The sequence below is a fragment of the Pangasianodon hypophthalmus genome, chromosome 9 (assembly GCF_027358585.1).
Source record: "Pangasianodon hypophthalmus isolate fPanHyp1 chromosome 9, fPanHyp1.pri, whole genome shotgun sequence".
Classification (NCBI taxonomy): domain Eukaryota; kingdom Metazoa; phylum Chordata; class Actinopteri; order Siluriformes; family Pangasiidae; genus Pangasianodon; species Pangasianodon hypophthalmus.
The window spans coordinates 3,309,407-3,321,258 of NC_069718.1; the positions used below are offsets into that span (position 1 = coordinate 3,309,407).

At 43.6% G+C, this 11,852-nt stretch overlaps 2 protein-coding genes and 1 long non-coding RNA gene across 3 annotated transcripts; 1 reads left to right on the forward strand and 2 right to left on the reverse strand.

The window, feature by feature from the left end:
- Window positions 1-3,571: 3,571 nt before the first annotated feature.
- Window positions 3,572-4,480, reverse strand: LOC128318735 (uncharacterized protein K02A2.6-like). The gene has a single exon (XM_053236568.1). The coding sequence runs from the start codon at window positions 4,364-4,366 to the stop codon at window positions 3,572-3,574; it is 795 nt and encodes a 264-aa protein (XP_053092543.1). The 5' UTR covers window positions 4,367-4,480.
- Window positions 4,481-6,425: 1,945 nt separating this feature from the next.
- LOC128318736 (uncharacterized protein K02A2.6-like) lies at window positions 6,426-8,624 on the reverse strand. The gene has a single exon (XM_053236569.1). The coding sequence runs from the start codon at window positions 8,622-8,624 to the stop codon at window positions 6,426-6,428; it is 2,199 nt and encodes a 732-aa protein (XP_053092544.1).
- A 233-nt stretch (window positions 8,625-8,857) lies between these two features.
- Window positions 8,858-11,619, forward strand: LOC128318817 (uncharacterized). Its single transcript, XR_008302263.1, has 2 exons — window positions 8,858-10,737; window positions 10,923-11,619. It is a non-coding gene; the product is annotated as an uncharacterized LOC128318817 (long non-coding RNA).
- Window positions 11,620-11,852: the final 233 nt, after the last annotated feature.

Below are 11,852 nucleotides of genomic sequence, written 5' to 3' on the forward strand. Positions count from 1 at the left end.
GCGGGGAACTGGGCAACTGGGCAATGCCCAACCTCCTTACCGAGGTATGTAACAGTAGCTTGTCCAAACTCACACTTGGCTAGATTAAGGGTTAGGGAGGCTTCTGCAAGGCGTTCAAAAACAGTTTTCAAGATGGACATATGCTCTGACCACTCTGACGAGTAAATCACCAAATCGTCCAGGTACGCATTACAATTAGGAACCCCTGCCAACACCAAATTAACAAGCCTCTGAAAAGTTGCAGGTGCATTCCGCAGTCCAAAAGCCATGATATTATATTGTAGGAAGCTATCAGGAGTTACAAATGCGGAGATATCAGATGCACGTGGGGTAAGAAGAACTTGCTAGTATCCTTTTAACAAATCGAATTTGCTCACAAAGCGAGCAGAACCTAAATTATCTATACAGTCCTCCATGCGAGGCAACGGATAACAGTCAGGTACTGTTACAGCATTTACTTTACGGTAATCAGTACAAAACCTAAATGTTCCATCAGGTTTGGGTACTAACAAGCATGGTGAACTCCAGGGACTGCAACTAGTCTTAGCAAGACCATTTTCCAGTAAGTAATCCACTTCTTCCTTCATCACAGACCTTTTTGTCATATTAGTTCGGTAAGGATGTTGTTTAATGGGAGTTGCTTACCGACATTAATATCATGCTGTAAGACTGTAGTTTGTGTAGGGATGTCAGCAAACAGTGATGGAAAATCACAGATTAACTGTACAATTTCATTCCTTTGCATTTCTGTTAAATGCCTGAGATGTGACGGCAAATCTCCCAGTATTTCAGAGTTATGCAACCGGGCACAATGCTGAGGAGCGTTGCGCAGCACAATACCATCCTCATCTGCCCCATCCACAACCGCGGAGGGTTCTGCAGTACAGACTACTGCCATCAAAGAAACAACAGCCTCTTTCACCTCTTCTGTGGCCGAGACCTGCGCATTTCTATCATAAGCTTTTAACATGTTGATATGGCATACACGAGACTGGCGCTTCCTGTCAGGAGTACGTATAGCATAATTGGTCTCACTGATTTTCCTTATGACTTCATAGGGCCCAGCAAAACGTGCCGACAGAGCTGAACCAGGGACAGGCAGTAAAACCAGAACTTTGTCACCAGGTTTAAATGAGCGAGAAACTGCTTTCTCATCAAAAAGGCGCTTCATGCCTTTCTGTGCAGCAGCGAGAGACTCTTTAGCAAGAGAACAGGCGGTATGTAGTCGTTCTCGGAACTTGCACACATAATCCAGAATGTTAGTTTTACGATCTGTCTCGTTTGTCATCATGTTCTCTTTCAGAACCTTTAACGGCCCTCTAACCGTGTGACCGAACACGAGTTCCGCGGGACTAAAACCGAGACTTTCCTTTACCGTCTCTCGGGCAGCAAATAAAACTAAGGGAAGTCCCTCATCCCAATCTTTGTTTGTGTCACAACAGTATTTCCGGAGCATAGATTTAAGTGTCTGGTGAAACCTTTCCAACGCGCCCTGGCTTTCGGGGTGATATGCGCTGGCAACTCGGTGAGTAATATCAAGGGTTTTCAACACTTGTGTAAAGATTTTGGAGAGAAAATTTGTACCCTGATCAGTCTGTATAATTTTCGGTAATCCAAACGTAGAAAAGAATTTTATTAGTGCTCTAACGATGACAGGTGCAGTAATCTTCCGCAGGGGAACTGCCTCAGGAAATCGGGTGGCAACACACATCATTGTGAGAAGGAATTGGTTTCCCGACTTTGTTTTAGGCAGTGGGCCCACACAGTCCACGATAATGTGCTCAAAGGGCTCACCGATAACGGGGACGGGAGAGAGGGGAGCAGGTGGGATCACCTGATTTGGCTCTCCTACGCCTCAGGCACCAGCTCATAAGCACGAAGAATAGCAGCTTTTACACAATCGTAGTTTAAGCTATCTTCTACGGAGAGTGTAGAACAGACCTCCTGAGCTTTACCCATCAGTCGACACTGAGACCAAACATCTTTCGGCCAACGGAGGGGAAAGCGCAATGCGCTCAAATGCACTGAAATAAGAGTCCACCTCCGTTTCTCTAAACTGAGGCACTAAAGCAATATGTTTGCTCGCGTCAAAGGTTGGTGAGGACGAATTGACACCCGGGGAAACTTTAGAGATTGGTGCGGGACTCGGTTGTGCAGCCGAGCTGGCAGCAGCCTTCAGCGATTCCAGCTCGAGCTGTCGCAACTTTATCTGCGTATCGGCCTATTTCCAATTTGCGTATTTTCAAACGCAAATCTAATTCAGCCTGCCGTGCTTGGGCTTTCTCGTGTGCATCCATCTGTAAGCGGGCCAGGCGGACCTTCAGTCGCGCCTCTTCACGGGACCCAACAGACGCGGGAGAGAACGGTTCAAAGGGTGACAAGCCGACTTTAGCGTTGGACTCCTCCTCGGCCTCAGCTGCAGCCAAATCCCCCCCCCTCGTTCAGCACATTCCAAGGCGGCAGAAGGCTGGGCCTCGGCACCAACAGAGTGCGTCTCCCCATCGGTCTCCTCATCAGCCGTAGCAGACAGCGCAAGCACATTTAACTGAACCAAATGTTGCAATACTGTATGCTTGATTTCTTTTTTAAGGGCTTGCTTAGTAACGGGGATTTTATAATGTGCCGCTATTGCAAACAAATCATCCTTCCTGCACTTGTCAAGCTGCTCTGTGGTGGGATTTTTAATTGTCTCTAAATCAAACAAAGCCATTTAAAAAAAAAATAAATAAAAATTTCCAAGTCCACACATGTAACACAATCCACCACATTACCGCCACTACCACTAACCGGTGTTGCGCAACACTACGACCAATACTACTCCAGGCCGAACAGCAACGTCAGTGACACCAACACACACAAATATTATTAATAATCACGGGAAATAGGTTTTTATGATCCCGGACGAGCCCCCAAATAAATGTTACAACCCCAATTAGTCTAGGGGTATGTGGGGAATAACACTTATTTGATTATTAAAAATATGAGTGGTGTGTGGGTAATCAAAGACCAGTAACCAGTAGTACAAGACAATCCAAGTGATTTATTTGTCTATATCAAAGTGGTAAAGTGTGTAGTGCCGGGTGAGAGTGGTAATATTTACAAACTATTTACAATAACACTTAACAGGACACCAAAGGGGAAAAAGGGACGCAAGCGGCACCAAAGCAAAGAAATGAACAAAACAAAACAAGTCTACCTATTTTAGCCCTCTAACCTATGTTGTGTTTGTGCGTGATAAAAACTCAATAAAGAGTCTAAACATGGACGGGCATTTCTTCTTATTTTTCTTTACTGAACTGTCTGCAGTAATGAAGCCGGAGACTTACGAGAAAAAAGGATGGCCAACAAAACACTAACTCAGTATCAATACAAAGAGTGGCCAACTAATATATATTCCTGAGTTCTATCCAATACACTACATTTCCTCCCCTCTAAATAAGGAAGTCTCACACAAACAATTTCCTTACAAATAAACATGGCAACTTTTTTTTTTTTCCTCTTTTACAAAAATAAATGTAAGAATCAAATAACTATTGTTTCATTTAAATCTTTCTCTCTTTTTTTTCAGTTCTTATAAATTCAGACGGTTTGGAGGTTTCCGTACACGGGTAGAGTAACGTCTCTCTTCGCAGATAGGAACAGGTGACTGTGGCGCTTTACAGGGAGTTACTGTGCCATCTGATGGTAGGGCCGTTTCACTTTCAGTGGTAGCAGGGACAGTAGGTGTAGATGGAACATTCACTGGAACACTTTCCAGAGGAACATTTGAGCTTCTCAGCTGATCAATATGCCATCTCCAGAGGATGTCGGGAGCAACCTCCACTGTATACGAGAGCGGACCTGTTCTTTCTTTGACTCTTGCAGGCATCCACTTGTGATCTCCTCTGTAATCCCTAGCAAGCACATTATCCCCCACTTCCAACTCGCGTGTTTTTCCTCCTCCTTGCGATTGTTTCAATTGTTTGTCCTGTATGGTTCTTTTCAGATTTGGTTTCAACAAATCCAGCCTAGAGCGTAAGGGTCTTCCCAGGAACAACATGGCAGGGGTTCGATTCGTGGTAGCATGGGCTGCGTTTCGATACGCAAACAGGAAATTTTGCAATTTTTGATTTAGTGTCATTTTTTCATTTGTCATGGCGCGCAGAGCATTCTTTAAGCTTTGCACAAATCTCTCAGCTAAGCCATTTGTAGCAGGGTGGTATGGCGCTGAGGTCAAATGCTTGATCCCGTTGTTCTTGAGGAAGATTTGAAACTCTGCAGATACAAACTGGGGCCCGTTGTCGCTCACTAGCTGTTCAGGTACACCAGTCCTTGCAAAGAGTTCTCTCAGTACTGTCACCATTTGAGAAGCAGTTGTGGAGGTCATACTGAACACTTCAGGCCACTTCGAACATGCATCAACAACGAGAAATGTAGTGCCTGTAGGATCTGAAGTGAACAGGCAAGGAAAGCAAAGAAGCCATAAAGCTAGGAATCCTGCTTCCAGACTTTGCAGACCCAAGTTAATTACCACTTGTTTACTGATTGCTGGATTTCAACTGCCCTGTCAACAATCACCACTGATAGGACATCCCTGACCAGAGGACGAACCCTCTTAGCCAAGAGGAACCTCTGTCAAACTTGTTGATCTAGATCGCTGGCCAAGACCAGATGGCTCACCCAACATGATGCTAAAACTGATAACTACAGAAAAGGGGGGGGGGGAACTCACCCAAGGACCCTCATGGAATGAGACCTTTGTTCTCCCCAGGAACACAAAGTTTACCACCCTTCACACATTCCACAGAACCCAGCTTTAACAGACTGCATAAGGCTACTTTACATCTCCTACAAGGACAATGACTTTTAAGATGATGCACCATAGTTTGGAAACTTGTTGCATCTTTTAATGTCATTCCGTATGTGTGTCATGCTTATAGCCACCAGGTCATTATAATGCTTTTTGATCGTTTAACAGGGACCATAGTGTTCGTGTGTGTATCAATAACAGCAGGTATGTCATGTTTGGTATGTGTGTGATCACTATTGAATTTCCTAAGGGTTGGTATAATGTAAAGTTGAGTACGATGTATTACATGCATGTTACCAAATTCCTTAACAAAGTTCTAAATTAACCTTATGCAAAGTTTGCAAAGCACATAACTCAGAGACCAGAGTGTTAATTAGTGTCAGAGGAGGAGAATACAGTTTACACCCTGCCCCAAGATCCTGCTGATTGGAGCAAACACTTTGGGGTCAGCCCAACCGGAAAGGGTTAAAACCCCCTGACACAAAGGAAACTCTGAGTCTCATCCTATCCATCCTTGAGAGAGTCCAAAACATCTTTGGAGTCTCATCCACAACACCTCTGCAAGAGTCTCATCCTATCCATCCTTGAGAGAGTCCAAAACATCTTTGGAGTTTCATCCACAACACCTCTGCAAGAGTCTCATCCTATCCATCTTTGAGAGAATCCAACACATCTTTGGAGTCTCATCCACTACATCTCTGCAAGAGTCTCCATCCACATCTGAAGGAAGTCTCATCAACCAAGAGCTTTAGACGTTCATCACGAGGAGATCAGGCTTGCTCCGAGACTCCGCATCCAGACTGGTTCTTGCAAAGCCTCCAACTGTCGCCTTCGCACCGCTGTGAACCATTCTTCAAAGTTTTGCAACCCGCCTATGAGACTCCGCCGGGTTCGCGCCTCACTCGCCTTCCTCATTGGTCTTTCGAGACGCTACATAAGGCCAACCAGACCGCCGACCAATCAACATCGCCGGAAACCCCTTCCAAACAACAACGCAACGAGGGAATCCCTGGCAACACAAACGCAAGTATAGTACCTCCAGATTCTCGCTGAACTGGTGCATTTAATACAAGTTTAAAGCCCTTCTAAACGAAGCGAATGTTAAATCAAACTCATAAGTTGATGGTTCATTCAGGTCATGGTCTGAGAAACTGCTAGTTACTTGGAATTTCATTCACTCTCTCTTCAAAGCCATTTTCACCCCTGTTTGTGTGTGTGTGTGTGTGTGTGTGTTTGTGTTAGATTAGTTTCTGTGTTGTTAGAATAGTAATAAAGTCTCGTCTGATTTTATAAAGGCCAGTGTCTTGTGTCTCTGTGCTTCAAATTTATTGCCTTAAACTGCCGATCTTGTTACTGTGCTCTTAATATAGCGTTTCACTATATTTAGGATATTATTGCCGGTGGCCACGGAGGTAATATCCCATATACAATTAATAAATACACTCATTTCAACTCATCGCTGGACGAATAGTTGATCAGCTATTAAAATATTAAGTTTACAAATTTCTCCTTTTGAGCTGATCTGCTATTCTCCTACACATTTTGGTGGAGAATACAACAGCTTAACCTAAACAGCTAATTTCCTTACATATTGGTGGAGAATACATCAGCTTAATCTAATTGAGCTAAATTTTCCCTACATGCCCATGAAGGGTCCCACAAAATCAACATGTATCCTTTGCCACGGCAAAGCGGGCCATTCCCAAGGGTGTAATGGGGCTGCTTTTGGCATCTTTTGAACATGCTGACATCCTGAGCAATGCATGGCAAGCTGCTCGATCTGCTGATCTATTCCTGGCCACCATACAAAGCTTCTTGCAAGTGACTTCATCTTGACTACTCCTAAGTGTCCGACATGAAGCTCCTCCAAGACTCGATTTCGCAACTTAGCAGGTATGACGACTCTTAAACCCCATATGATGCAACCTCCATCCAAAGCCAGTTTGTCGCGGCGCTGATAGTACTGTGCGAACCGGCTCTTTGCTTCTGCGTTCCAGCCATTTTGTGTAGCTGCGTATACCTGAGACAATGTGGGATCCCTCCTGGTTTCTCTCTGAACCATTTCAGCCGTAACAGGGGAGCCCTCCAATTGCGCAAGTGTAAAAACATCCAAAGATATGCTTTCTTTCACTGGCTCTGTGCTAGTAAGGTCTAATGGCAGGCGTGAAAGTCCATCTGCATTTGCATGTCTATGCGTTCTTTTGAATTCAATCCGGTATCTGTGTCCTCCTAGGAACAAAGCCCACCTCTGCATCCGTGCTGCAGCTGTCAGTGGAACTCCCTTCTGTGGACTGAATATTGAAACCAGAGGCTGATGGTCAGTGACCAAGGTAAACTCGTTCCCATACAGATACTGATTGAATCGTTTAACCCCCCAGACCAAGCTCAGCGCCTCCCTATCAATCTGAGCATAGTTCTTCTCCGCAGCGCTGAGAGAACGTGAAGCGAAGGCTATAGGTCGTTCGGTCCCATCACTCATCACATGGGACAACACTGCACCGATGCCATACGGTGAGGCGTCACATGCCACTTTCAATGGTTTATGGGGGTCAAAATGAGTCAATACTGTGTCTGACATCACCAGTCGCTTTGCTTCCCGAAAAGCTTCCGTACACTGCTTTGTCCACATCCATTTCTTTCCTGCTTGCAACAGGGCATTAAGGGGATGGAGAACAGTGGCTAGATTTGGCAAAAACCTGTTGTAGTAATTGACAAATCCCAGGAATGACCTCAACTGTGAGACATCTTTGGGTGGTGGAGCCTCTGCTATGGCTCTCAACTTGTCAGGACACTTATGTAGGCCATTTGCATCGATTTGATGTCCACAGTATGTGATGCTGCTCTTAAAGAACTCACATTTGTCACGTCTTGCTCGTAGCCCAAAATCTTCCAGTCTCCTTAACACACGTGCCAAGTTCTCCAAATGTCTACTGTCATTTTCACCTGTAACGATGATGTCGTCAAGGTAACATTGAGTACCAGGGCAGCCTTGAAGCACTTGATCCATAGCCCTCTGCCATAAAGCGGGCGCTGAGGCAATGCCAAAAACCAGCCTGTTATAGCGATACAATCCCTTATGGGTGTTAATAGTCAGAAGCACTTTTGAGTCTTCCTCCATTTCCATCTGTAAATATGCTTCCGCCAGGTCGATTTTGCTGAAGTGTCTACCACCAGAAAGTGTGGCAAAGATATCCTCTATTCTTGGTAGTGGATATTGTTCTACATGCAGTTCAGGGTTGACAGACACCTTGAAATCTCCACAAAGTCTTACACTTCCGTCCTTCTTGGATACAGGAACAACTGGAGTTGCCCAGGGACTCCAGTCAACCTTGGATAGTATTCCTTCAGCTTCCAATCGATCCAGCTCAATTTCGACTTTCTGGCGAATAGCATAAGGAACAGGACGTGCTTTATGAAACTTGGGAACTGCGTCCTCCTTCAGTGTTATTTTTCCCTTGATATGCTTTAAGGTTCCCATGCCTGGTTGAAACACTGTTACAGCACCATCCAGCACTCTTTCCAGTTTCTTTTGAGTATTCCATGCATCAGGAACTGTGACTTGCAGACTTTTAATGGATTCCCAGTCCAACCTTAACTTTCGCAACCAGTCACGTCCCCAAAGTGCTGGCCCCTCTGTCTGTACTATGTACAGATCCAATTCACTCCGCTGATCATTGTACTCAACAGTAACAGGCATTACCCCAATGGGAAGTATAGGCTCACCGGTGTATGTTTTTAGTTTAACAGGTGATGGCTTTAGCTTAACATTGTCAAAATGTCTCTCAAACTCATTCTGTGACATCACGGATACAGCGGAGCCTGTGTCCAACTCCATTCGGATGATTTTTCCATTAATTTGTGGCATCAGCCAAATTGCTTGCTTCAAGTCACTTTTCAGACTGTAAATTTCCAAGTTTGCCAGCACAGTATCACTTTCTTCATCTGAATTCTGAGCGATAACATGCACATTCCTGCTTTTCTTTTTCTGAGCCTTGTACTGTCTGTCTTTCTCACTGTTTGGTACATCAGATCGACATGCTCTTTGTATATGTCCAATTTTGTTGCATTTCCTGCAGGTTTCTGTTTTAAATCTGCACTGGTTTGCTTTGTGTCCACCCTTATTACATCGGTAACACAGTTCACTTCTTTGCATTATTTTCTTTGCTTTACTCACTGCAAACATTTTGTTCACCGACATTTTTACTCCTGACCGCAACTCCACCGTGTCTCTGGCAGCTGTTTCCATGGCTACGGCAATTTCAACTGCACGTTTGAAAGTGAGATCAGCCTCCGTGAGCAATCTCTTCTGAATACTCTCTTGTAAAATGCCACAGACTAGACGATCTCTCAGCGCATCATTCAGTCCATCCCCAAACTGACAGTGTTCAGATAACTTTTTCAGCTCAGCTACGTACGCTGCGATTGACTCTCCTTCGTTCTGATTTCGCTTGTGAAATCTGAATCGTTCTGCTATGAGATGGTCTTGCATCGTTTTTACAATGTTGTCGAAGCTGACATCAGCAGGCTTTGCAGGTGCAGTGAGGCTTCTCAGCAATGCATATGCTTTTCCTCCAATTGCACTCAACAACACAGACACACGCTTTTCATTTCCAATATCGTTGGCTTTGAAATACTGCTCCATTCGTTCACAATACATTGTCCAATCATCCGTCCCACTGTCAAAAGCGTCAAGTTTTCCAATATAACCAGCCAGTTTGCACAAAGCGCTTCGGCGTCTTTATCATGTCCGTGTAAACCTCGTAGCCAATTGTTGTGTTTGTGCGTGATAAAAACTCAATAAAGAGTCTAAACACGGGCGGGCATTTCTTCTTATTTTTCTTTACTGAACTGTCTGCAGTAATGAAGCCGGAGACTTACGAGAAAAAAAGGATGGCCAACAAAACACTAACTCAGTATCAATACAAAGAGTGGCCAACTAATATATATTCCTGAGTTCTATCCAATACACTACAACCTAAACTACAACAAAAGATAGAAAATAAATCTTCAGCGTCCAGGACGCTCTAACTACCTACTCTAACTAGCCAAACCAAAAGTACAGAGGGTGGTGCTCGCTCCTAACCTAGTGTGTCTAATACAGAACGGACCTCCTACGTGCTGCACCATGTATGTCACGTGACGTACTTACCTGCCCACTTTTCCCCAACACTAACAGAGTCACAACTAGGGTAACAAACAAATTAACCATACAAACAAGTGACTAGAACAAAGCGGGGAAACATGGAACAACTGACATACAAGGACAAACAGTAAGGCAGCGTAACTTTACACAGAACAAACAGAGATACAACAGGGTTTTAGTTTTACGCAACCAGGACAACAACGTCTTCTCCATGAATGAATGGCAGCGGGTTTTAAATAGGCGGGGTCAGAGGTTGATTGGATGTCACGGCCGATGACATCAGCGGGGTTAATTGAGACAGACAGGAACGTTATCCAATCAGGCAACCGCTGCAGAGAGAGAGAGAGAGAGAGAGAGAGAGAGAGAGAGAGAGAACAAAACACAAAAAACACGCGGACATACCCCAGAACGTAACATATGTTAATATTTTTTCTTTAGTCTACATAACTGATTCTGTCGGTAATCATTACAGCCTTATCACTGATCATGACTGACACCAGAAGTTTAAAGGCCTGTTTAATGGCATCATCAGTGTTTCTCAGTTCAGGTTGAGAATCACTGCTCAACATACTTTAGATGTTTTACCCAATACAGCTGTGTAGCTAATAAAATATCAAATTAAATTTGACCTTTGTGATGTGTATGGTCTGTTTATTTTAGTTATAGAGTCATATTAGCTTGCTAACTTAGTCACGGCTAATGGACTCAGTATCCACAGACTCTGTACGTGTTTGTAATTGTGTTTTTATGTTTTCTTCCTGCATTCCACTGCACAAAGAATCACCCACACAGCCAGCTGCCACAGGTAAGCAAATATTAAACATCAGAAAAACAGTTTTTTGTTGTGCTATGGTTTAGAAATCCTGCACAACTCTATTTATCTCTCAAGTAAACTTTTAGCAGATAGTGACTTTACTGAGCTTCTGAAACTTGAGTGTGCTTAATGAAAAACCTGTTTATTTATAACCATGAATCTGTGTCTCCTTCCAGATGATGGAGGAATGAACTCTTCTCCCACTCTGATGATGGTCGTATCCCTCCTCTTATTAGCCAGTCATTTCAGCACAATAACATGACAGGCATACTTTATGTTGATTTTTTCCTTCATTCTTCTTATTAGGCAAATGTCGGTCAGATTTTGTGAACAGTTCAGCTTGAGGTATGAGAGTGTACTGTTACCAGTTGCTGGTGTTTCTTTTACACTGGGTAACGATTTGGCAGGGAGTAAAGTACTTTCCCTTCCTGAAGTGACCCGTTCACTACAAGTGAAGGTGTCCTTACCCAGCAGTATCCCTAGTGTTCCCTACTTGTTCTTCATGTGAACAGCTTGAACTTGAACTAGGTGTGCGGTTACGCCTGATGGGAAGCTCTGGTACGTTATGTTAGGTGATGACTGTTGACTTCATCTGTCACTGCTCATTACTATATACTAAAATTCTTGCATGTTTGTACATTTCTACCTTTTTATTTCATATTTTTCATGATTGTATTTTTGTCTGTACTTTATTCCTTTGTATGTTGCGGCCAGTCCTTCGGTGCTTGGCCCCCTAATAACAATAATACATTCTCTTAAAAGATGTTTTAGTAAATGTATTTTTATTTGGATTAATGCTTTGTAGTGTCTCTTTAAACTCACCATTTTTAAATGTAAAGGATTATAAAAACATTTAGCCTGTACACTCATAAACACTGAACTGTTGTGTGTTTAATGTGAAACTTTGCGTGTTGAGTTCAGAGTCTGGGCTCATCTTCTTTGTCTGTATGTAGTATGTTTTATTAATAAGGTGTACACTGAATTTGCTCTTTTAATATCACTGTCTTTCACATTAAGCCTGGGTAAGTTTTAGTTTAAGTCACTTTGGTTGTGTAGGAGCTCGTGGACGCTCTAGCTGCTAAGTGTCTAAAAGCCGCACTCATAAA